Below are 24,139 nucleotides of genomic sequence, written 5' to 3'. Positions count from 1 at the left end.
CCTTTCTCTCCATCTCCATTGTTTCCACTGAACCTTTGTCCCAGTGGCGCAGGGATGTTGCTGAGCTAAAACTGCATTGGGATTTTGTAGTAACAGTAGATCTGTCTTCCTGCCACTCCACTTGCCCACAATCACTCTCTCATTACTGCAAACATACAGAAAACAATCTACAAATAGATTTATAAAACACTTACGTCCGCAAAATATGAGTGAGAGAGAAAGGGGGGAAGCAAGGGAGAGCAAGGGATGGAAAGTAAATTATTCTGAAAAGAGGAACAAGAGATGATGATGAGATATTTTATTTGTGAAGAGATTTTAACGGATCAGGATGTTACATTTAAGGTGGGTTTGGATTTTTGCATTTCGGAAATATAAAACATATAATTACACTATCACACAATTTCTAATAATCGTGTAGAGTACTTGTGAGATGGAAGGATGTTAACATATTTGGCATTAGCATTGTGATTTGTGTCTTTTTTAGTGCAATTGGACTTTCTTACATTAAATTATGCCGCTCCTTTCTTACTCTGTGGTGCTTGCATTTTCTCCACTTCTTCCCTCCTTTACTTTACGATGTAACACCTCCTCCATTAAATTCTCCCCTACTTTCCCTCTTCTTCCCCCTCTCAGTCTTCTGCTCCTCCTGCTCTCCTGCTCGGCCTACTCGATGCTGCTGGGATGGGTGGAATCTCCGGGGTATCCCAGTGGATACTCGCCTCATGCCAGTCTAAACTGGAGCAGGTGTGCCCCCAAAGGTCACACCCTGTCCATCAGGTTCATCCACCTGGACCTGGAGGACAGCCAAGACTGTGAAAACGATGCAGTGAAGGTCAGGGGCCCAGATAAACTTCAACTTAAGTCAAGGTTACTAACTTATGTCAGTGCTGTTGTGCCCTCTGCCACATATTTTATGATTTCGTCTTTTTCTAGGTCTTTTCAAACGGAAACCTAATGTCCGTTCTGTGTGGCAAAAGGGAATTTGAGGAGCTTCAGTCCACTGTAAATCCCTCACTCTTCTCCTCCCCCGGTGAATGCCTCTCTCTTTCATTCCACTCCGACTACTCCAACACCCAGAGGCACAGTGGCTTCAGAGGCTTTTATACCATTCAAGGTGAGACATAGAAGGGAAAAACAAGCAAATTACTTTGTTGTTGAAGTCTCAACAAAGTCCATTGTATTTGTGCCCATTGTATTCTTTCCATGTTTCCCAGGAGAGCTCAGTTTGTACATGCATGTATTTCATCACTTTTGTACTCATAATGTTAGGAAGGTAATAACAATTCACAGTGGTTGCTGTTATTATAGCTGACATAATTTTAGAAATAGGCCAAATAAATTATAAAGCTTGTACAGAGTTTGTAGCATTGGGACAATTGGTTTCAGTTCACATGTGCCGAGAGGGCTGCAGTGACTCATGTCTCATCTAAATGTGAACCCATGCACATGTCTTGTGGTTGAAGGAAAAGCAACTTTAGATAAGTAATCATACCACATTTCATAATAATCAAGAAAATCTTACACACCGAGATACTAGAGCTTCTAATGACAGTAATAACAGTTATAACTTAAAGCCCTAAGAGAGACACAAAAGTAGCCCTTCTGCTCTCAGTTTCAACTCCTGATGATCTAATCATCTTTTCTGAGACCAGAGAGACGACCAACCTCTCCCATGACCTGGTAGAAGAAAAGTACAGTGATGACTAGGAAACTCGTGAACAGCACATTTCCCAACGATTCTCTTAAACTGTCTTGTGCACCAAACTTTTCTGCGTATGACCTTTAATTACTTTGCTCCCTCAGACTTTGACGAATGTCAGGATGATCCTGAGAACGGATGCACCCAGTTCTGCCACAACTTCATCGGAGGGTACCACTGCTCCTGTCGCCATGGTTACTACCTGGATGTGGACAAACACACTTGCACCGGTACAAATAACCTCACTATTAGGATCAGCGAGCAGTGCTCAGAACAATCAGTTAACAGTACGAATCAGACAGAGGAAGAAAAATCAAGGAAGGAAGAACAAAAGTGAAACATGAAGTGAAAATTGGAAAATAGCAGAAGCAGAAGCAACTAAACTGGGTGGATGGGGGGTTGTCTTATATGAGAAGTACTTACAATGATAATAAACTCTTATCTTTAACACAGTGAGTTGTACCGAGGATCTGTCGGGGCTGAACAGAGGTGACATATCCAGTCCCTCCTGGCCTGCTTCATATGCAGAGAACGCCAACTGCTTGCACACCCTGTCTGTGGAGGCCCACCTGCAGCTGGAGCTGCACTTCTCTGAAGATTTTGACGTGGAGCAAAGCCCTGATGGCTCATGCATAGACGCGGTGACGGTAGGTATTGAGTCAGGATATGGGAGTGTCTAACACTGATAACTTACAGAACAGGAAACAAAGAGGAATTTCAAACAAAAGTGTTGAAGCGATGGATTTCATTTGTCAACCAGTTCACATCCTCTATTTTATTTTATCGTCTCTCTGTTACACATTTTTGAGATTTGTTTCCTTTGCATACAGTGTCTAAAAAGTCATACTATAATCACCCCATGGCATTTTTTTTACAGCACTGAATAAATGAGGATATTTTAACGTGATATTTGTGTTCCTGATTCACAGAAAAAGATGAAAAGTTGTCAGAAAGAGATCTTTGAAACATAATTTAAATTAATTAGAAACATCGAGTAAAAAGTCAGTCAGTATTTAGTAGTGTAGATGCACCTTTGGCAGCATTTACAGCTTGAGTATGTGTGGATAGTTCTCAGCTTTGCACATCTGGACACTGCAGTTTTCTCTATTCTTATGGATCTGGACTGTTTTCTCTGTTCTCCCATGTAGCTTTGGCTTTATGTTTGAATTTATTGTCTCACGGGGAAGCTTTCTCCCAAAGTTTTCTCCCAAGTTACAGATTTTCCGCCAGGAGCTCCAGTGGACTCGGGAATTTCCTTGTATCCATCCTCTGACTTGTGCTTTTCGTTCACAGAGTTGCTTGGAGGGTTTTACCACAATATCCACTCGCCAAACACTGGACCCCACAGACAGGACATCAGGAAAAATACATGTGATGACATTACTGTGTTGTTTGGTTTGCAGATTGAGACTCCCTCTGGGACTCTGGGGCCATTCTGTGGCCACACGCCTCCCCCATCTCCCGTTCTGACTCACTCACATCACGTCCAAATCCGCTTCACGTCCGATGGCTTTGGCACTAACAGAGGATTCAGTCTCCACTTCAAAACCAGAGGTAGTGCAGCCTCCTCACACAGCAGGAAAACCCTAACATTTGTTATGAAGTTGTTTGGTGGAAACTAATCACAAAATAATCATAATTGTTCTTTTTGATATGCTAATTGCAGACAAGGTCTGTCCAGTCGTGGTAACCCCACATTCCACTGCCACTCCTCAACAACCAGAATATCATCAGGGTCAAACTGTGACAGTAGCTTGTGATCTCGGCTTTATTGTGAACAGGGTGAGTGTGAAGAGAACCAGAAGCTTTGATCACTTTGCATTTGATCTATTTAAGTCATTATTAAGCTCACTGACTTCTCCTTTTGCAAAATAGCAAGACATCCAGATCACGCCATCACAGTATGTGACGACATGCCAGCAAACTGGCATGTGGACTCCCAGTTACCTCTGTGAACGTGAGTCTGACTGGAGCCAATTTCTGTATTTTTCAGAAAATTTCTTGAGCTGCCCTGAATTTGTTATTTTATTTTCCACTGCCTTTCACAGTGTTTTTTTTCTCTCCTTTACATATTTCCATATGAAGCTGTGGATTGCGGTTTTCCTAATATCCCAGAAAATGGTATTCTTCAGTTGGTGGACTCAGATAACCCACAGACTCAGTATAAAGACCAGATCCAGTTGAAATGCAGTTCAAAGTACTACACACTTGAAGGAGATGGTGATTACAAGACGCTTGTACACAGCCCTTTTCTGTTTCTTTTCCTTGACTAACTTTTGAGAATGCAACATTTTCAGATCTTATTTAAGCGTTTTCCTTCGTCTTTTAGACAAATACACCTGCATGGCCAGTGGTGACTGGGTATCTCGTGGTGGCAAGACTGAGATGCCAAAATGCATTGAAGGTACGACTATAAATTGATTTTTCTAATTTCTCATGTTAGCCACCATTCCTTTGGAGATGTTTCCTTTTTCATATGAATCTAGTGATGATTTCTTTTTGCATATTTCAGTGTGCGGGAAGCCTGAAAAAGACATTGTGAATACAGGCAGAATTTTGGGAGGTAGCAATGCAAACCTGGGACAAATACCATGGCATGTTTTAATAAAGGAGCCGAACAGAGGAGGAGCATCACTGATCAATGACAGATGGGCTGTCACAGCAGCTCATGTGGTGGAAAATGTAGATGAAACATCTCTGCTTCTGTACGGTGGACTTGTAGATGGAAGAACAACATCAAATAGGTTCTCCAATGTAGTTGTCATGAACAGTGAGAGGATCATAATTCATCCCAGCTACATCAAGGGCGTTCAAGAACGCACCAGTTTTGACAATGACATTGCTCTTATCAGATTCGCTTCCAGGGTGAATTTAGGTCCAAACCTCCTACCCATTTGTCTGCCACAGGTAAACAGGAGCTTGTTGGAAAATGAGCAAGGCACAGTGTCAGGCTGGGGGAATACAGACGTGGCCAGAGAGGGTTGGAAGGGTTTCGTCACATCTACCATGTTAAAATATGCTCATATTGGGGTCTACTCCCAAACAGAATGTGAGGATACACCTGTGACATCAACTAAGAAACGCATGAGTTTCACTAATAACATGTTCTGTGCTGGAGCAGTGGGAAGGGACAGCTGCCAGAAGGACAGTGGAGGTCCGTTTGTCCTGCCCATGTTGAGTGGAGCAGGGCCTTACTATCTGACCGGCATTGTGTCCTGGGGACCCCCCTGCCGACAGAGGCAGTACAAGGGTTATTATACCAAGGTGGAGAATTACGTAGACTGGATTAAGGAGACAATAGACACCATAGAAAAAGCATAGACAGGAGAAAGATGAGGGAGAAAATACTTTTCTACTAACCATAGTAATGTAATCCATTTCTGGAATTATACAGGAAATCAGAAAATAAAAACTATGGCCTTGTAATCGAATGTAGCAACATTAATAACATTAAACTCTGATCACATTATGACTTTATATTTCATTGCTGTATTAAAGGACTTTGCAAACAACTGTAGAAGATGTGTGTTTTAACCGACTTATATACCGTATACTGTATTTTGGTCCTTTAATTCATTATAGTTTAGTGGCAGAAAAATATCCTTGTCTTTCACACTAATTCATTAATAATTTATTTGCCTGTACTATAATACATTCATGTTTATACTGCTGTGAAACATACAGCACTGAAAACATTTTTGTGAGTAACGTGACCATGTCGAAGATCCTTGCACCTGAAAATACAAGATTTTAAATTACATACATTGTGACTACTAGGGCTGGGAGATGGTTGGAATTAACATTGGTAAGGCACTAATCTTCCACTATTGATATATGTCACATGAACGCAAATGTATGAAGTGTATTAGCAGTGATTTCAATGTTTTTCTTTGACCACATCACAGTGAGCTGACAGGACTTTGATTCCCAGGCCTCTAAGCAATCAATCACAGTTACATGGTTGATTTGTCAGACAGGGCTCTGGCACCTACATGTTTCACCAACATGTACGCCTCTCAAGTGAAAGGCTACTGCCTCCTGTTTCTATGCTAAAAGAAAAAGTCTAAGTCTAATAACCCCCTCCAGTGGTAAACTGAGGTACATGGGTGCATGAGCTGATTTTGAAATGTGGGAATTAAGGTTGAGAGTTGCTAAAAAATAAAATCAAGTTATTCTTAATAGATGATAATCTAAATAAATACTAAAAATAAATCTTCCTGATGCTCCATTTTAGAGGAATTATTTCCAGCATCGACATCGTGTTTTTCTACAATTCAAAGTCAAGTGTTCGTTTGATATTGCCAAGACAAACAAGGGATATTCCTGGCATTAACGCAGTGAGTTGCTAAACACTGGAAACGACAGACTTTGTGGCATTAGTGTTTCACTTGAATGTGAGACATTTGCTCCCACAACAGCGGATCAGTTCACTCATGGATACAGTGTTTAATCCAGAGATGGGGTGGACCTCCTGTATCATCTGGTAAATTCAGATGGAATTTTTAATCCATTTTAAATAGCTCTTGTTTTGTCTCTAGTTTGATTCCAATATTCACTTTGTATATCTGCTATCATTGTGGAACTGCTTCTAATGACATTGTGTGTTGTATTCTGTACATCCAATTCTACAGATGAACAGTATTTTATAGGCTGACTGAATGATCCGACTCCCAGCTTATCGTATATAAAGCCTCAACAATATCATATGGTTGCAAAAGTTGTGTTGATTGCGTCACTGTATTTGCTCTCTCTCTCTGTCTGCATCAACTTTGGACCAGCAGCTCAAATGACCACAAACTGACAAACAGATCGAACTCTCTCTGTCCATGTGCCTTTCCAGGCTTCTCTGTGTGTCGCTGAGTGAGTGCAAGCAGCTGCACCACTCAGAGCCTACAATGTATGGACAGGTCCAGTCCCCCCAGTACCCGCTGCCTTACCCTCCCAACATGCAGGAGCAGTGGGACCTCACTGTGCCAGAGGGCTACCAGATCCGACTCACCTTCACTCACCTGGACATCGAGGCTTCTGCAGGCTGCCATTACGACGCTCTTACAGTCAGAGCCATATTTCAAAACAAATTATATCTCAAGCAACAGAGCAGTGTTGTAGGGTTTGACTTCTAAACTTAAGCATGATTCGAATGCCAGCTTTGACAACGTGACGTTTACCTAGAACACTTATTGTAGCGCACATACTTTTCAGGTCAGATAAGGTCAGATGATAATTGTCAGTGGATTCGTCAGTACAGGTGACCCCTTTTATGTTATATAGAACCATTCCAATAATTTTTAATATGAAAATATTGATTATTGCACCATTAAGTAATGAGTAGACTTCAAACTGAGACTTGAACTCAAACTCAAACACAGAAGACTTAGGATGTGACTTTGGCTCAAGGTTGGAGACTCAGCTGCAACACTGCAATGTATTCTGCTGCTGATAAATTCAGCTTGGTGTTTTATATCCTTGTCAGTATTTGTCCAACACTAAAACTGGCGACTAACTACTAAAAACTAAAACCTGGTATTAAACTTTCCTCATCATGATTAAGATTTTATTCCTATGCGATGCTCCAGGTTCTCGATGATAAAAAGGTCCTGGGGATATTTTGTGGCAATGAGCTCTCTACTGATGGGAATCATCCAGGCAACCAGCCCCTTCTGTCTCCAGGCAACAGACTCACCCTCGTATTACAGACAGACGATAGCAACCCAGAGCACCACCAGAATGTGGGCTTCTCCGCTCAGTACCAGGCAATAGGTAACACTTCTGTCTTCCCTCTTCCACTGCTGAACCACCTGAACAACAAACCTAACGTGTCTCTCAAAATCAGACATAGATGAGTGTTCTGCACCGGAGCCTGCAGATGGTTCAGGTCCACTCTGCTCTCAGATCTGCCTCAATACCCTCGGCTCATACCTCTGCTCCTGTCACCACGGGTTCGAGCTTCGCTCAGACCAGCGCACTTGTGTGTGTGAGTACTGTGCAGATACACACTGTACTTCCCAGGTATGTACGCATTACAGCTGCCAAGATGTTAAAGAGGTTATTTAGTCAGATTTGACAGGAAAGGCTTTGCTCTTTGAAGGAGCTCTCAAAGAAACTGAGCAGCAACAAGGAATCTGCAATAACTAATCCCCATTTAACAAAACCCATTCATGGACATCTTAGAGTTATATGACAGGAGTGATGTACACTCAGCTGTTTATTTGGTTTGCCTAGCTACAACTAAAACAGTATAACACAGCAGTCCTGCAGTAAATCCTCCCTCCACAGATTATAACCCCATCAGGCCCCTCAGGCCATCAGGCAGAGGTCTTCTTGCTAGAGTTAGATCCAGGCCAGGTGAGGGTACCTTCAGTACTCTGCTCCTGTTTTCTGGAGCAAGCTGCCTGATGACCTGAGGTCAATCACAACCATATCCACGTTATAAAACAAATTCAAAATGTTCCTGCTCTCACAGACTTACAGGTAATTACTGTATGTAAGTGTGTTTGGGGGTCTGCGCTCATATGGTTGCACTGTTGAATGTGTTGACGTTAATTGGTGTAGGATGTATGCAGCATCATAGATTTTTTTTTTTACAAAAATTTGCAAATGTTTGCCTTCTAATGTAAAGCACGTGGAGTTTTCATGTCATGAAATGTGCTATACAAACAGAATTGGCATTGCCATTCATGAAGGCTATCATGTCCAGTTTTTGCTGAAACTGTTTACTTTACTTTATGACACCTTTGAGGGATGTATTTTGTCGTGCTGTTGAACTATACTGCCTTAGAAAGAGAGGTGTTTTCTCTTATGTAGCCGACCCATAGTTGATATAAATGAGGTGGACAGAAAAACAGCACTGTAAACTGCAACCTCTCAAATGACCATACAGTTGAAAGTGAACATTATAACCTAAACCTGCATTGTTGTGAAGTAGGAGTACCAAATAATCTAGCAGCTGAGTGTATATCTCTGATTTTTTTGACCACTTGGGGTCAGTGGAAACAAGCTTGACGACACTGATATTGACTCAGACATGTTAAGTTGGTGTTGCTCATTTACTCATTTAGCCCAGACAGAAGATCATTAGCATTCATGTCTCTGGCCACCTGGTGAATGTAAGTGCGGTATTAACAGATGTGAGTGGTGAGAGTGAACCAAAATAGTCAAGTTGCAGTTGTAGGATCCATTTCATATACACATTTAATCCACTGTTGATATAAAAATATTGATTATAGCAAATTTAAGTACATGTCTGGAGCCAGGATGTGTTTAACTTATGTTAGCATAAATATTAGAAGTAAGGGGAAAGAGGAAAAGAGTGTAGTATTTGTTATACTCTACTAAAGTTGGTAGTTCAGTCTTATCAGTCCACTGAAGCATTACCAAAAGGTTTGAGCTGGTGGATTTGAGTGGATGATTACTGAATCTTCATTTAGGGATGAACCTGAAACCTTCTTTTCTGATTTCCCAGCATCCTGCGGCGGCGGTATATTTGATGAGCCAGAGGGACATCTGCTCAGTCCAGGATATCCTAACCCCTCACCTCATGCTGTGTCTTGTCAGTATGTTATTTATGTAGAATCTGGCTTCACTGTCACACTTAACTTCACTGACAACTTCCAAATTGAGAGCATGGAGACTCAGCAAGGCCCAAACTGTCTCCATCACTGGTTGGAGGTAACAACAAGAAGCTTCCATAAACTACATACTTTACATGAATAAATGGAGATAAGTTGTATGATAAATGTGCACTGGCTGTGTACTGCTCCTCTCTTAAAAGGTCACCATTCCAGACAGAGAGCCCATGAAGCTGTGTGGAGGAAAGAGTCCTGGTCTGATTGTCACAAACTCCAACACTGTCAGGCTGGACTACCACACTGATGATAAAGGCCTGAGTAACGGCTGGAGCCTGGACTACAGCACACACAGTGAGGAAGAGAGAAATGAGAGTAGAAATAAGCCAATGAGCAATTGATTATAGCCCTTCAAGGTTACATTTTGGCACTCAGTGAAGTACATTTTCTACCATATTTTCTGTAACAGTTGGGTAACTGCTGCTTGTCTGTTTGTCCATGGTGTTTGCAGGAGTGAAGTGTCCATTTCCTGGTAATGTAGCAAGGGGCAGAGTCACTCCTGTCTTGACTGAATATTTCTACAGAGACCACATCTTTGTGCGCTGTGACCAAGGATACAAGCTGATGATGGTTAGCTGTAACTTTTTTTTTTCCTGACAATGTCTAGCTCCTTAACGTCCACAGAAGGCATTTGTTTATTTACCACTGTGTGCAAAACAAAAAGAAATTGTGCTGATATTTTACCGGTCATTTCCCTGTCAGGATGGTCAGGAGATGAGGAGTTTCTCTGCGTTGTGCCACAGCAGTGGACAGTGGCACCTCCCTCTGCCAGAATGCCACAGTAGGTTACCTTAAAGCTCAGAAAATTGGAAAATTAATGAGACCTTTATCAAGTCTTCTCTATCATTGCCTGCGTCTCACTGGCAAATATTGATTCATCCTTGTTTTTTTCTCCTGCAGTAATTGATTGTGGAGAGCCCAAACCTTTGCTGAATGGAGGGGTGACCTTCATGTCTGGCTCTCAGAATCAGTACGGTTCTGTTGTCCGGTATCACTGTAATGAACCATTTTACTCTCTGGTTGGGGGTGAAAATGGTAAGATATTTTCATACTGTATTCCATGATGTGCAGTTTCAAATTTTCCCCACTACTCATACCAGCCATTGCTTCTTATTTACAGTCCTTTAAAACTTGTTTGAGTTTTAAAAGCCACCGTAGTGAACTGCATTCATTTTCATCTGTGTTTCATTATCAATGCAGTTTAAGGGCAGATTGGTTTCTCCAATGCATCTCCTTTTACCAATAATGCACATTTTCCAATAAGCCTTGCTGTCTTGGCATTTAATGTGTTGAATGCACAACTTAAGCAAGATTTAAAAGCGTGCTAATAGATTTTCAATTAAACAGAAATGAAAGGAAACAAATGGAAGTCTGGAGGTACATTTAAGACAAAACAATATAAAACAAAACACAGAGCCATGCTACTGCTCCCTGAAGAGTAATGTAAGATGAAAAACACAACTCATGAAGTGTTCGCCGTCGGACCTGTAACCACACCCAACAGTGATGTCACGGTGCACTGACGCTCCTCCAGTACATCACTTAATCTAAAGATTCACATCAAGCTCTATTTTTCTGTTGCCCTCTTCTCTCTGCTCTTTAGTTCACTACACCTGTGAAGCTGACAGAAAGTGGAGATCCAGCAGTGATATTTTCGTCAGTCCAACATGTATACCAGGTATTGCTTTACATAACTAAAACAAAATCCTGCAAGTCCTAATCCAGATCTTAGTCTTGACCTTTTTTTTTTAATTGGAACATGAAGTCTGTACTCGTGTGAAACTTAATAAATAGATTCATGTATTTGTTTGTATCATCCCAGTCTGTGGCAAGCCCAGAGAAAACATCTATGCCTATCAGAGGATCATTGGAGGCAGTGACGCTCCAGAAAACACCATCCCCTGGCAAGTGTTATTAAGTATAGACGGACAAAGAGGAGGAGGCATGGTGATTGCAGATCGCTGGATAATGACAGCTGCTCATGTGCTGGCACATAATGGAGAAAAGGCCTCAAACGCCACTGTCCGGGTAGGTGGACTGCTACAGGTGTTATCTCCCATTGCTTCCATGCATTTGCAATGCCATTTATTTCCTCCCGTGCTGTTTATTTCCAGGTTTACATGGGTCTTACTGATGTGAATAGGCTGATGCAATCCTCTCTGTCCGTCGCCTCTCTCCATATTCATCCCAAGTACAGCCCCAGTGGTTTAGACTACAACAACGACATTGCCTTGATCAAACTGCAAGACCCAATCACATTCAGCTCATCAATTATGCCAATATGCTTGCCAGCAGAGGGTGCCACATACACCACTGGCACTTTGGGGTAAAGAAACAACTTTCAGAGTTTTCATTTGATAATCAATTAAATATTTATTCTCTTCAGTTACACCTTGCATTTAAACCTTTCTTTTGCTTTTTTTCCTGTGTGCAAACATGTGAATCTACTAGACTCTAGACTCTGATAGTTTTTTTCTATTGAGTTCACCATGACTTTGTCATCTACATCTCTTTTTCAGACTGGTGTCAGGTTTTGGTATCACTGAAGACAAAGACAGACGGATTTTAACAAATAAGCTGAAGTATGTGCACCTGCCTGTGGTGGAGCAGGAGACATGCCATAATTCAATCACTTTGTTGAAGAAGACAAGGGCCAATGTACCATCTCTCACAAATAACATGTTTTGTGCTGGAGTCCCTGAAGGTGGGAAGGACTCCTGCCAAGGTGACAGTGGAAGCCCTTATGTCCTGAAGGACAACGGGTGGTTCTGGGTGGCTGGGATCGTGAGCTGGGGGGTCGACTGTGGAGTGCAGGGAACATACGGAGTCTACACCAGAGTCGCTAACTACATGGACTGGATCAACAAGACTATGGAAGAGAACTGAAATTTACTATAACTCATCTAGAACATGAAGTGATGATGTTGGTGAAGCAGTAAAAGATCTACAATAAGATAAGAAAAAAAGAGCAAATTTTGTTCTACATATACTCTTTCTGCAGTGATAATCCATATTGTATCACAAAAGGTGATGATACAAAGATAAAAAAGAGCATGTGCTAACGATTAGAGCAAACTCAAAACTTGAGTGTTAATTCAAAGTATTGAATACTGAAATCATACTGATTGTAAAGTCAGTTAACTGTACTTAAGTGTCCCAAAAGCATTTTGAATAAAGTGACACAATGCAGACATTGAAGTTTGGATTTGAAATCTTCATGCATGCAAATAAGATTACTCAGGTCTCTCTGACAAAGATGACAAGATCAGTATCCCTCTTACTAACTTGGTATTTATCGCTCACTGTAGCACTGTAACACCTAGCACTATGGCAGACTGCTGTCTGCTTCTTCACTCTCTGTATCAGGACGTAAAACCATGAAAAGTGAATCCTTACTTCCAGCTTTTTGCCGAAGGCCTGTACTTTTTTGTCACTAGCCACATTTTAAGTAAACAACAAACTCTTTTCTGTGTACTGTTTTCCCAAAATGTCTTCTACCTCGCTCTTTTTCGTCCAACTTCAGGTAGATTATTGCCACCTACTTCTATTCAGGACTTCAGTCAACTTGAAACACCATATACAAAAGAAGAAGCACTAAAAGCCGATATAAAGAGGTGTATCCTATTTGTAAGCGAGCCGCCCTCCAAATCACAACTAACTTCCCCACAATATAAATGTGCCGCCTGCCTCAGCTGGAAATGATCGAACCAAATGGCTGTGCACTGTCAAACCAAAAGACACCCAGAGGTAGCTACAGGGGGACTGACCACCCTCACATTACATTACATAATATATATATATATATATATATATATATATAATTTGATCAGTTAATACAGAAATCTTGATTGTTGCACCTTCATGGACGTCCGTGCTTGTTTCCATAGTGACACATGATCCGCTTCCTGCTGCTCTGTCATTGGCTGATCTAGTCGACTCACTTTCACTTCTACACTGATGCATTATGGGCACGCCTGACAGCCAGACCAGGTTACAGCCCCTCTACTGACCCCTGCTAAGTTTACTATTATATTTATTGCCGTGCAGTTGTTGTACTTTACTGATGGGATGGAGGAAAGGCTGTGAAATAGTTTGACTGCTCCGTTAATTGTTGTTAGTTGTTGAAATCAAAAGTGAAAGTGCGGTGGTGCGTTTGGGTGCTCAGTAGTAATTTAACTTTACCCTGTTGTTCTAACGTTAAACTTTGTCTATTACTCGCTTTATTTATAAAAACACGGAAACGAGACTCCGCGATGGTGATTGAATTCATTTTGTTTGGAGGCTTCCTCACGTGCGCCTGTGGTAAGAGCATTAATGTTGATCAGATGATGCAGCACTGAAGGATGAGCATAAATGGACTGTGAGCTGATTGTCAAGTTCAGTAATAAATGTTGTAGAAAGTATTAAATTTAAAATTAATGAACTCCTTAAAAAGTTTCCTTAAAAATAACATGTAATTGACACTAATTACTAAAAATAGGTAAAGTAGAGACAGCATTCATTATGGAAACTGAAGACCATTTGTATGTTAGACTTATTTAGTCTAACCTCCAATATTTTATTCAGATAGCAGTTAAATGTCAAAAATGTGAAATGTGTCTAAATTCAGACAAACAGGTCAACATACTGTATGTGAAGAAAAACAATTTTTTAAAAAAGCTCTGACTTCTTTTGCTCTCTTTCAAGGAAACGTTCAATATATGATTAAATAAATAAAAAGAATAAAGTCTTACTGTTATTTTTGTTTAACAGTAGTCGTGTGTCATTTGTTTACCTGATTATGCTAAAATGTCTCCAGTAAATTAAATGTGGTTAACTGCTACTGTTTTATGATGCACAGTTATAATTTGCCATCCAGTCATTCATAATGAAATGTTGACATATTTAAAAACATTTTATTTCCTTGTTTTAAACCTTCCTCTTGTTTCTCAGCTGATGGGATGGCAGATGTGGTAATTTCCTGCACCCTGGTGGAGGAGGGAGTCGGAATGGGTGGGATGAGAGGTGGCGCTTTCTTCACACGGACTCCAGCAACTCTTGTCTTAAGAGATGTTGCAGTAGCTCCTGACGAATCACTCGAAACACTCACTCCCTTCGTCCCGCCTTCAGTCCCTGATCCTGACGCCATCCTGTTAGAAGCCAAAGGTTTTTTCCCTGCCTTCTCTACATCTAAAAGTTTGGTGTAATGTGAGCACAGCCTGTGCTGAACTTCTCCTGTCATCCCTCTGCGGCAGTGTCATCAGCTGAGATCCCCAGCGCTGATGTGCTGCTCCATGCAGACTGCAATGAGCAGGAAGTGATGTGCGAAATGAGTCAGTACTCTCCTCACGGATCCCAGGGAAGTTCAGATCCAGCTTATTTCATGGTGTCCCTTAGTGTGGTAGGAGCTGAGTTCAGCACTGCGTTGATTCTGCAGACTCTGGCGGTCCAGAAGGAACAGTCGACCCTCATACAGAGCAAGCTGGGCCTGCCGCTTAGCCAATCAGGAACTCTCCTGACTGAGGGTGAGATCCAGTGTTTAATGTCCCATTTCATCTTTTCAAGGACTCGTTTCTGTTCTTTGTTTTGTTAGACTGGCATCAACGTAATGTTCACTACTTTTTCTCTGCTGTCGTCTCTGCCGTCTGTCCCTCAGTGATATTCGTGGTGTTTACCCACATGAAGTCTGTATCTGCCCCCCTGAGAGGTGATGCTCTCCTAAACTGTGGCTTCAGGCAGCAGGAGATACCCTTAGCGCAGGAGGTGGGCATTGACTGGCGACTGCAGCACAGAGGAAAAGGGTGGAAAGTGATTGAAATGAGAACGAGACTGGATGATGCAGAAGCGAGCACAGTGGGTAAGTGAACGGGTGTGTCTGGCAACCTCTGCTTTATCTAGGGTCTTTAGGAGGATTTAGTCTCTGAAGATGGAGGCTCTGATAAGTGTTGATGAAAGTAGCCCACATTAGAGCAAGTTGGCTTCAGTGACATGGAAGTTCATGAATGAATCAATGCAAATGGACTCTAAATGTCTTTTAGTTTTTAGTGAGGTTTTAAAGACAATCACAAAAGGATACATTTGCATATTAAACAGAAAGAAATGTCAGCTCTACAGTATTTGTGGTATACAAACATGTTAACTATTGTTATTAAACTAACTTAATGCATTAGAATTTGTACAAACATTTAAAATTGTTTCAAATGTTTGTCATACATTCGCATCATATTGCATCACGCAGACTGAGGGAGGTAATAGACATTTAATTCTGAAAGTTACAGGCCTTTTATGGGGTTCATGATTCTAAATCATAGTCTCTGACATCTTCAAGATGTTTGTGCGATCTTTTACTTTACAAATTAGTTTCTCTTAATCACATGATAAATGGGTAATCTGAAGGCTGGAAAACTACAACATTTAATTTGCTGGATTGTTCTGTTTGACCCAACGCCCTGACGCTATCCCACCTAAACATCTACAGTTTAATGGAAACCGAGCAAACTCAATCTGCTATTGAAAACAATTTGATTTGATTAAACTGTCCAGAACAAGCAGGTATGTTTAATTTTCTGTCCTCAGTAAATGCAGAAAGGAATGGCACAAGCATGGATGCCGCCCTGGTTGTTGGTGAGGGTAATGCCTCTGTGACTCTAACCAGGCTGAAGGTTTTGGATGAGGGGACCTACATCTGCACTGTCAGTTTAGGACCTTTCCATGCCCAGCAGGTCATTCAACTCCACATTATTCGTAAGTGTCGCCCTAACCTCTCACTTCAGAAAAATCCACAGAGCGTCTATCAATTCTTCCTCTGTTGCTCTTTGTTTCAGAACCGCCCCATGTTTCCCTCTCAGAGGAGAAGCTGGTTTTGAAGACACCCCAGACACTGAGCTGTCACTGTGCTGAATACTATCCACTGGATGTTCAGGTCCGTAAGTAGTCTGCTTTCAGATGTAGCTGTTAACCAGTGCAATCTTCTATGTTATCCCACTCCTGCCACTGAAAAACTGTTCGGCGAGACATAAAATCTCATAAACCCAAGGCCACCAGGCATTATTAGTAACAAATAATAATAATGCCTCTGGCTTCGGATTAGAATATTTTACGGCAATTGTTTGATACAATCAATTTGTTGTATTGTAGTAAGGTAAACTTGTACAGGACCTTTCTAGTCCTACAGATACTTAAAGCCTCTACACTACAGACACACACTGATACCAACCTGCTCATCAGGCGTCTAATCATTCACAGCCAGTGACGGCAGTTTCAGGAGCAATTTGGGGTTCTGCATTTCAGACATATGTATTGGAGACTGAGCCGCTGATCTTCTGATTCATGGACAACCTGCTCCCCCTCCTTAACTACAGCCATCTCATTTATTTTATACGCCATTTACGTCTTTTATCTTCGTTATTGGTCTGTTCCTTGTGTGCAGTAGTCATAAATTGTTTCTCTGTTTATACGTCAGCTTGTCAGTCAGCTCTAACAAAGTTTGAGTGATTCACAGGTTGTAATTCTCTGCTTTCCTCTGCCTGTCAGATGGAGTGGTTATTCCTCTCTCCTACAGACACAGAGCCTACTGTGTTTCCAGATCAGGGCGCCCTGTCCAGCCATCGGCACTACGGCGATGGGACCTATTCCCTGTCGTCTCATCTCACTGTGCCCTCCACTGTCTCCCCTGGAACTAAAATCATCTGCAGGGTGTCCCACATGGCCCTGAGCGCCCCTCTCTCTGTCAGTGTGGTGGTAGAGAGTCCACAACCAGGTATTAAACTTTTTAAAGGAATAATTCAACTTTTTGACAAAACGACAAAACTATTTGGCTTTCTTGCCAGAAGTTAGCGCAGAGGATCAATAATGCTCACAAATCTATATGATAAAGATGAAGTTACAGCTACGCTACAGCATGTTAGCTTAGCATAAAGACAGCTAGCCTGTGTAAAAACAAAATGTTGTGGTTTCACAGGGGTTATGTGTCTGTTTCCTATACTATGAGAGTGGAGTATGGGTTAAAACTATAGTTTAGATCAAATCACAACCTCCAGCAGAGGGGAGTTTTTTTACATCTGCAAATCACAAAAATGCCATTTTTATGTTGTCACTCAACCATTTTAGAAACAGGGCTATAAAAGCACTTTAAAGTGAGACTTAATCTCTGATTGAATAACTGTGTCTTGAGATTATTGAGTTGCATTACATACTCTCTACTGTATCACTTTCTACTGTCGACCAGGCATAAATGTCCTGTTCCCTGTGTCTGTCACTCTACAGATTCCTATTGGTGGGTTCTGGGTTTCCTGGTCGTCACTGTGCTTTTCTTCAACCAGGTCATGAGATAAATCTGTGGGATTTTCTAGTAGATAAACCGGACTTAAAACTGAGCCCAGAGAGACTTCCTTTGTCTCATTTGTGAGTCTGTAAGTTGTTATTTGTTTCATTAGAAGCCGTCACCGGTTCATTGAACTCCTCCAGCTGAACTGAAAAGTACAAATTTGGGGATTTGTTTTATTTTCAGCTGTATCATTGTTGCAAAAAGCAAGTTTTGTGCATGTTTTTCTGTAACTAAATCTAAATACATAAAATTCTAACCCACATCTTAAATTCCACTTTCCAGCAAAATAACTATTTGTCACATGAAATACCCACTGCAGTTTCATTATTTCTCTAACACCGATGTATTGAACTGTGTTGTATCTGTCTGGTGCTGTGGTGCGGTATTGAATGTGTTTGATGTTACCTCGCTGGAGGGACCAAGTTACTTTTTTACTCTCTGCAGTTTGCGGGTAGTAAAGTCTGTGTTGGATCATGTGTAGGCAGTCGGCACTCTGTGCCTCTCCAGACTTTGCACTACTGGTCCACACAAATTATTCAAAAGCAAATATCAAATCAGTGGCACTATGAATGTAATTATCTAAGACATAATTTTAGCAATGTACAATGTGCAATCAAATAATTTATTTAGTTTAATTCACAAAGTGTCAGTTTATAAAAAAAAGTTGCATAAATTCGACATGCAATAAGACGCTAGACCACTGCTCTGATTTAGTGTTTTCCGGGCTTCAGTTTGTTTGTATTCCTACTTATTTTTTTAAATCTTTTTTATCTGTTTCTGCTAAGAACGTCTAACTGCTGATGTGCTGTAAATTGGTATTTTCATTTATGGCCTTTTAACCGTCTGACCTGTCAGTCATTCCAAACTCATGTTGTGCATCCAAACATTGTTTTAAATTCATGTATAGATCACAATGGTTTTCAAAGATACCAAATATGTAAGGTTGAATTTCAGGTTCAAAATTTAATGAAATGATGCACAGGACAGCTAGAATATTTCCATTTTCATGTGTGAGTGATGCAGCCATAAATAACAAAGAGTTGTTGCTTTGAATATTTGACTCAGTGTAAAAAATATGGATGAAAAGTTGCATCAAACTGATACAGAATTAGATGATTTTCCCGACTTTAAGCTACTTCAGGGTGAAAAGCAAGGAAATCTTGCTGAAAAGGATTATAGTTTCTTTTTTGTTGTGCTGTTTTCATTTGGTACTATTTTAAATGCTAATGCTAAAACCCTAACTCTTGTAATTGACTTTTCACAATGAAAGAGTTTATGACTCAGCATCGTTGTTTAAAGTATTTGACGTGATCAGTATCAGTACATTTCTTGAATTACATCTGGAAACCAACCAAATCACAGGGTTTTGCTTCCCTAAGTTGATTCCAGTCAGACTATTGTAACAAGAAATCTGGTATCACTTGAAGTGAAGGCGATTGCAGAAGGCGATTCTAATGAGGGCTATATTGGCTCAGTTTGTCAAGAGAATATAATAAAGGTCAGCACTCGGTTCTGTCGATGATTTCTTTATTGGCATCAGCAAAAGTGGTAAGCATGCATTTGTTTTCTCAAATCCAGTTGCATCTCGTACTGCATTTTTAGGTTGTAAACCACAAAACATGTTCTCATATCTCGTGGTAATTACCTAATAATATTGTCGCACAATATCATCAGATGTCTAACTGCTACAAGTATGCATAAATGCATTTTGCACACAAAGTATTTTTCTTTTTTACTTTATCAACTCTCAAAATCAGTCCGAAGAGAGGAAAATTTGCTTTTCTTTTATTATCCAACAACCCAACAAAAATCCTGAAAGAATTTATCAACACATTTTCAGGAGCCTAATCTGACAGATGTGTACTATTGTTCTATCATACAGTACTACATGTTGTAAGAGTTCACTATAGGAGCGGTTGTTTGCAGTCTCTGAATATAATTTTTCTCTCAAAAGCAAGTGAATTTAACAAAATCGGGCAAAGTCTTGAGCATCATTGCATTGCATAAGCAGTAATTATCATATCAGAAATACATATACACAGGTCCTTTAAACCACTAACAAAAGAAAATGTACAATCGGCAGTTAGATTCAGAAATGGCAGATACACAGGTCACACAAATAGGCAAAACTATGAACACTGTTTGCCATGCAAGTTAGAAACAAACACCTCACTTTGGCTGTTACCATACTGCAGGTGACAGGTGAATCTGTTGTTACGTGACTGGGGGGAAAGCAGGTGGGGGGGTGGGGGGGTGGGGGGGGTGGGGGGGGTTCTAAATCATGTCCTTTTTCTCCCATTTTCCTGCCTTCTGAACATCAAGTCAACTTAAACATCAACCAAACGAACGCCTTTACTGCACAACTTTCAAAACAAGTTGTACCTGTGTGAAATGTGACGCTACACATTCATCTGTCTATGGCTGTGACTCTGTCCAAGTCAGAGTTAAGAGACCTCCCTCTGGGTCGGAGCAGTCGGTTCATGTATACAGTAGATTGTCTGTTAGTGGCTGCTTGTCTGTCTTGCTGTGCATATTATCTATGCCATCACCTGTGGAACAAAAACCAAGGTGAAATACGGCACAGTTATACAACTACTTTAACAATAATTGCTAATCAGTTCAGAACTGAGTTTGTTTTATTTATACAGGAGGAAAATGCTGCACCACTGTCACTACCTTTCCCTGAATCACTTCGTCCTTTCCTTATACTCTCACACAGTCTCTCCCTTTTTCAAATGTATTTCTCTTATTGTTATTACTAAAAGCTGCAGAAATAAGAGACTAGATAAGAGAAAGTTTGGCAGGAAAGGAAACAAAAAAGTTACTAATAATCCACCAAACTTGGGGAAAAAAAGCTATCAGCTACAGTGCTTTGGATCACAAATACACACACGCACATAGAACAAAAATGTTCATAATCTTAATCTAGCATGACCTTGTGTTAGTAAGTAGCAATGGTGGTAGCAGTTGTGACAGGAGGAGTGTGTTAGTTAGGCATGTCAGTATCAATTTACAAATGTAGGACTCTCAAAAAAGGTAATATGAACAAGCTTTGGCGTATCTGGGATAGAAAGGACTGCAATCTCTTGTTCAGTCTCCCTGCACACGTTTGCCATCTGTATGTTGTACATTTCCCCCCCATAGCGCCGTACAGAGGGCTTAGCGCCACGTGTTCCCGTGTCCGAAGAATTTTCTCTCCCTCCTTCCCTCCCTTTCTTCCTCTCTCACTCCGCCTGCTGCGGCCTTCAATAATACATGAGGGCCAGAGACAGAAGAGAGTGAGCAAGGCTTCACGCCAAAACAGTGAAAGAAAGTAAGAAGGAAGGAGGGAAAGGAAGACAAAGAGAGCAGAGACTCCTATAAACACTACTGTCATGTGTAAGTGCAAGATGGTTTGATGGAAGACTGTGTGAAGAGAGGAAGGAGAGGATGCATAAACGGGGGCGCTTGGGTTTCTTGTTTTTTTTTTTTCCTCTTTCCTCTCATATCATTCTCAAGTCCATATCCATCTGTATTGATGGGCTGAGCTCAGTAGAAGAAGTACACTGGGAACGAAGCAGAGAGGGAGAGGAGGTCATTAGTCTAATGGATATGGCAATACATCACTTCAAACAACACAAGCAGAGAGCAGCCTGCTGAGCTCTCCTTACATAGTGTCTGCAGGTTTGTTTTTAATGAAGAACTGGTAACGTTGGTATTATATCAATAATTTACTGTAATAAGAATTCATAAATAATTAACAATCAAAGCAGGAAAAGGCAGGCCTGGTTGGGTCTAATGAGGGCAGAAATACAAATAATGTGCTGGGGCTGTCTTATACCTGCCAGAAGTCAGAAGAACCATCTTTGAATCTTAATTTCCTGTAAAATTTACTAACACTAAAACATCAACACCATATTAACAACTGCCATTTACAGAACATCCATGTCTTCATATATCTGTTCCTCTGCTGCTTCTTTTTCAATAATGATATTTGTGTATAAAAGCCTATATATCAATCAGTGGACCAATCAATCTGTTTATCTATTTAGTATTAGGATGAAACTTCTTCTACTCACAGAATATTATTCCAACCACAATGACTCCAATGATACCCATCATGATCATCATCTGAAAGGATAAAATAATGACATTTACCATAACAGGACACACTTGAAAAGCAATATAGGACATACAGTAACTGTGTGTGGAGTTCAGTGCCTGCAAACAGAAAACACGTCTGAACAACAACACATCTGAGACACTCAAGACTCTTTGCCTTTGTTATTTTTAGTTGTTTCTGAGTCTGTAGTGAAAACACTACAGTAAAAGACTTATTTTTCCCATTTTACTCAAAGCATCTGTTCAGTCCTCCACAGCAGCTCATTAACAGATTAGTGTGTGGAGAGCCGGGTGACGGCATCCCAGAGCAGACACTGTGTGTTCGCCTCAGCGCCCCTCAGCATGAACAGTTGCTCAATGATTTACTATGAAAGAACTGAGGATGTGATTCACACTTCATTTTTTTATTCTCTACCAGCTCTGTATACATCCTCTAAACCCCACATCACATACTGATAGGCATATTGTTAGTTCGGTCTCAGATTATATTGTGAGTTTCTTTCAGTAACAACAATCTGTGTAATGGACCCACACTAATGTGCCCACCTTGCAGTTCTTCCACCAGTACTTGTTCTTTAGCTTGGCTGCGCAGCTTTCAAACTGGGAGGCTCCAGCTTGGAGAGCGTCCGCTCTGTCATCCAGCTCTGAGAGCTTCTGGTCCCTTTCCAAAACCTTGTCCACATTCACCCGCATGATATCCACCACCTAGCCCATAGCGGCGAGGATGAGAAAGCATTTGGCAGTGGTGGGGAGGAGAGACAAAGAGGATGACAAGCAGAGTTAAAGGAAAGCAACGCAGGGAACAAAGGGGGTCTCTGAAGCTATGTATCGTAAATGAGCGTAAATTAGTCGTCACAATCGTTTTACAAATTCCAGCAGATCCTATTATGCATTAAGAACACCAGATGTACCCATAAGAGCAACAACAAGGCATTTTACATGCTTGGTTGTCTCTGATCCAGTATAAGCACTGTGCACATACAGTGAGATATTTTATATTTCCAGACAGATATTTCTTGACAAAGCCATTGGTGAGGTTCCCCAAAACCTTTACTATGGATGACCAAACTCTGGCCTGCTACGGCTCACCTCCTCCACTTGGGCCTGTGTCTGTTGTAGCCTGCGGTTGCTGGAGGTGTTGGGTGGGCCGGCAGGCGGACCGGCTGGGGCTCCATCTGCACCGGGGGCTCCTGGAGCACCGGGAGCTCCACCTGGGGCAGCAGCATCTGGGGCAGACCTGAGATGTAGCACGACAGGGAGGAAGAGGAGGAGGAGGAATTGAGATTGGAGTAAATGAGACATTTTAACATTCTGATCAGGGATTTATTTTCATGGCATGTAGAGAGACTGTAGAGAAGAATCTGAGGTGTAGGAGAAAATTAAGTGATTTTATAGAGGAGGGATAAAGCCACCACATAGAAAACGGAGACAACAGCATTTAGTGTAGCGGGGAAGAATACAGATGTACGGTGAGGAATGCAGAAATTAGGACGTAAAGGGGAGAGTAAAGAGGAGCAAATGAGCAGGTGGTGGTGAAGAATGGGGTGAATAAGAAAGAAGAGGACAGAAAATATAGGCCACAGATGGGGAGCAAGAAACAGAAAGTCCCATCCAGGAAGTCGCTGGCTGAATAATGAGACAGAAGATTTGGGTGAGGAAACAGAGAGAGAGGGCAGAAGTTCTCCTGATGGATTGCAGAGAGCTGGGTGAGACTGGGAGGAGAAGGTATGGCTGGGAAATGGTATGTGGGAAAGGGTTAATCCAGCAGGGGGGAGGAGAAATGGGTACATGAGGTTTGAAATTGAGCAAACAAGCTCCTCAGGGGGAGTAGCCACTGACTCAGCCTGATGGACAGTTTCATACAAATCACAGCCACTGCAGCAGGTCATAGAAAAAAAAAAACATTCAGCAGGAAAAAGAACGACTTAACCACATGAATCCTCAAATATTTGACATCAATGCTCCCCAACATTAAGCAGGTGATGATGGTGACCTCAAACCCTCTGAACTGCTGTGTAAGAAAATAGTAGTTTTAACCTTTGGTGTAAATTATCTAAAGAAACTCAGTTTAAGTCTACAAAGGGCTGTGGAATGACAGCAGTCAACCCCTGAATGCATAATTTAGTGATGCTGTGAGCAGAAAATTCTACTTGCGTCAGCAAAATCCATCAAGCTGAAAGAAATCAGTTCAGTTTCAGATCCCCAGTTGAAAAACATACGAGTAAATGCACTGGGTTTAGTAGATGTTTCTCCAGAGCAGCTCGAGAGGAATTTTTCATTGTGTTGTTGTGAAAAGAGAAAAGCCGCATTAATACTCACATCTTCTATGCAGCTGGACTGACTCACGGACAGCGGAGGAGGGGTGACGGGCAGTGAGGCAGGAGAGGGAGGGTCTGAAGTACAACACGA

General features: G+C 41.3%; 3 protein-coding genes across 3 annotated transcripts; 2 read left to right on the top strand and 1 right to left on the bottom strand.

The window, feature by feature from the left end:
- The first annotated feature begins 284 nt into the window (after positions 1 to 284).
- Positions 285 to 12,210, top strand: c1s.2 (complement component 1, s subcomponent .2). The gene is made up of 24 exons (XM_070834876.1): positions 285 to 342; positions 634 to 832; positions 934 to 1,114; positions 1,804 to 1,929; positions 2,153 to 2,346; positions 3,103 to 3,253; positions 3,366 to 3,481; positions 3,575 to 3,656; positions 3,785 to 3,919; positions 4,029 to 4,103; positions 4,212 to 5,014; positions 6,118 to 6,182; positions 6,540 to 6,753; positions 7,276 to 7,459; positions 7,533 to 7,673; positions 9,162 to 9,367; positions 9,471 to 9,618; positions 9,776 to 9,894; positions 10,027 to 10,105; positions 10,225 to 10,359; positions 10,928 to 11,002; positions 11,147 to 11,352; positions 11,439 to 11,650; positions 11,844 to 12,210. The coding sequence occupies exons 1-24, from the start codon at positions 329 to 331 to the stop codon at positions 12,208 to 12,210; spliced, it is 4,227 nt and encodes a 1,408-aa protein (XP_070690977.1). The 5' UTR covers positions 285 to 328.
- A 1,089-nt stretch (positions 12,211 to 13,299) lies between these two features.
- On the top strand, positions 13,300 to 19,140 carry tapbpl (TAP binding protein like). Its single transcript, XM_070835427.1, has 8 exons — positions 13,300 to 13,626; positions 14,257 to 14,469; positions 14,559 to 14,828; positions 14,960 to 15,160; positions 15,880 to 16,047; positions 16,128 to 16,225; positions 16,837 to 17,062; positions 17,569 to 19,140. Exons 1-8 carry the CDS (start codon positions 13,578 to 13,580, stop codon positions 17,634 to 17,636), a joined length of 1,293 nt encoding a protein of 430 aa, XP_070691528.1. The 5' UTR covers positions 13,300 to 13,577; the 3' UTR covers positions 17,637 to 19,140.
- A 2,539-nt stretch (positions 19,141 to 21,679) lies between these two features.
- Positions 21,680 to 24,078, bottom strand: vamp1b (vesicle associated membrane protein 1b). The gene is made up of 4 exons (XM_070834875.1): positions 24,050 to 24,078; positions 22,820 to 22,967; positions 22,277 to 22,435; positions 21,680 to 21,739 (listed from the first exon to the last, which is right to left on the bottom strand). Coding segments are annotated over exons 1-4 (369 nt in total). The 5' UTR covers positions 24,052 to 24,078.
- Between the last annotated feature and the right edge of the window lie 61 nt (positions 24,079 to 24,139).

This window comes from Pempheris klunzingeri, chromosome 8 (genome assembly GCF_042242105.1).
Source record: "Pempheris klunzingeri isolate RE-2024b chromosome 8, fPemKlu1.hap1, whole genome shotgun sequence".
NCBI classification, from domain to species: Eukaryota; Metazoa; Chordata; class Actinopteri; order Acropomatiformes; family Pempheridae; genus Pempheris; species Pempheris klunzingeri.
This window is presented reverse-complemented; position numbering and strand designations above follow the sequence as displayed.

Coding starts and splice junctions, on each gene's coding strand:
- c1s.2 (XM_070834876.1), top strand. Junction 833..933: donor GTGAAAACGATGCAGTGAAG/GTCAGGGGCCCA, acceptor GTCTTTTTCTAG/GTCTTTTCAAACGGAAACCT. Junction 9,619..9,775: donor CCTGGACTACAGCACACACA/GTGAGGAAGAGA, acceptor TGGTGTTTGCAG/GAGTGAAGTGTCCATTTCCT.
- tapbpl (XM_070835427.1), top strand. CDS start 13,578: ATGGTGATTGAATTCATTTTGTTTGGAGGCTTCCTCACGTGCGCCTGT. Junction 13,627..14,256: donor CTTCCTCACGTGCGCCTGTG/GTAAGAGCATTA, acceptor CTTGTTTCTCAG/CTGATGGGATGGCAGATGTG. Junction 14,829..14,959: donor AGGAACTCTCCTGACTGAGG/GTGAGATCCAGT, acceptor TCTGTCCCTCAG/TGATATTCGTGGTGTTTACC.
- vamp1b (XM_070834875.1), bottom strand. Junction 22,436..22,819: donor CACAGGCCCAAGTGGAGGAG/GTGAGCCGTAGC, acceptor GCTATGGGCTAG/GTGGTGGATATCATGCGGGT. Junction 21,740..22,276: donor ACTGGTGGAAGAACTGCAAG/GTGGGCACATTA, acceptor TTATCCTTTCAG/ATGATGATCATGATGGGTAT.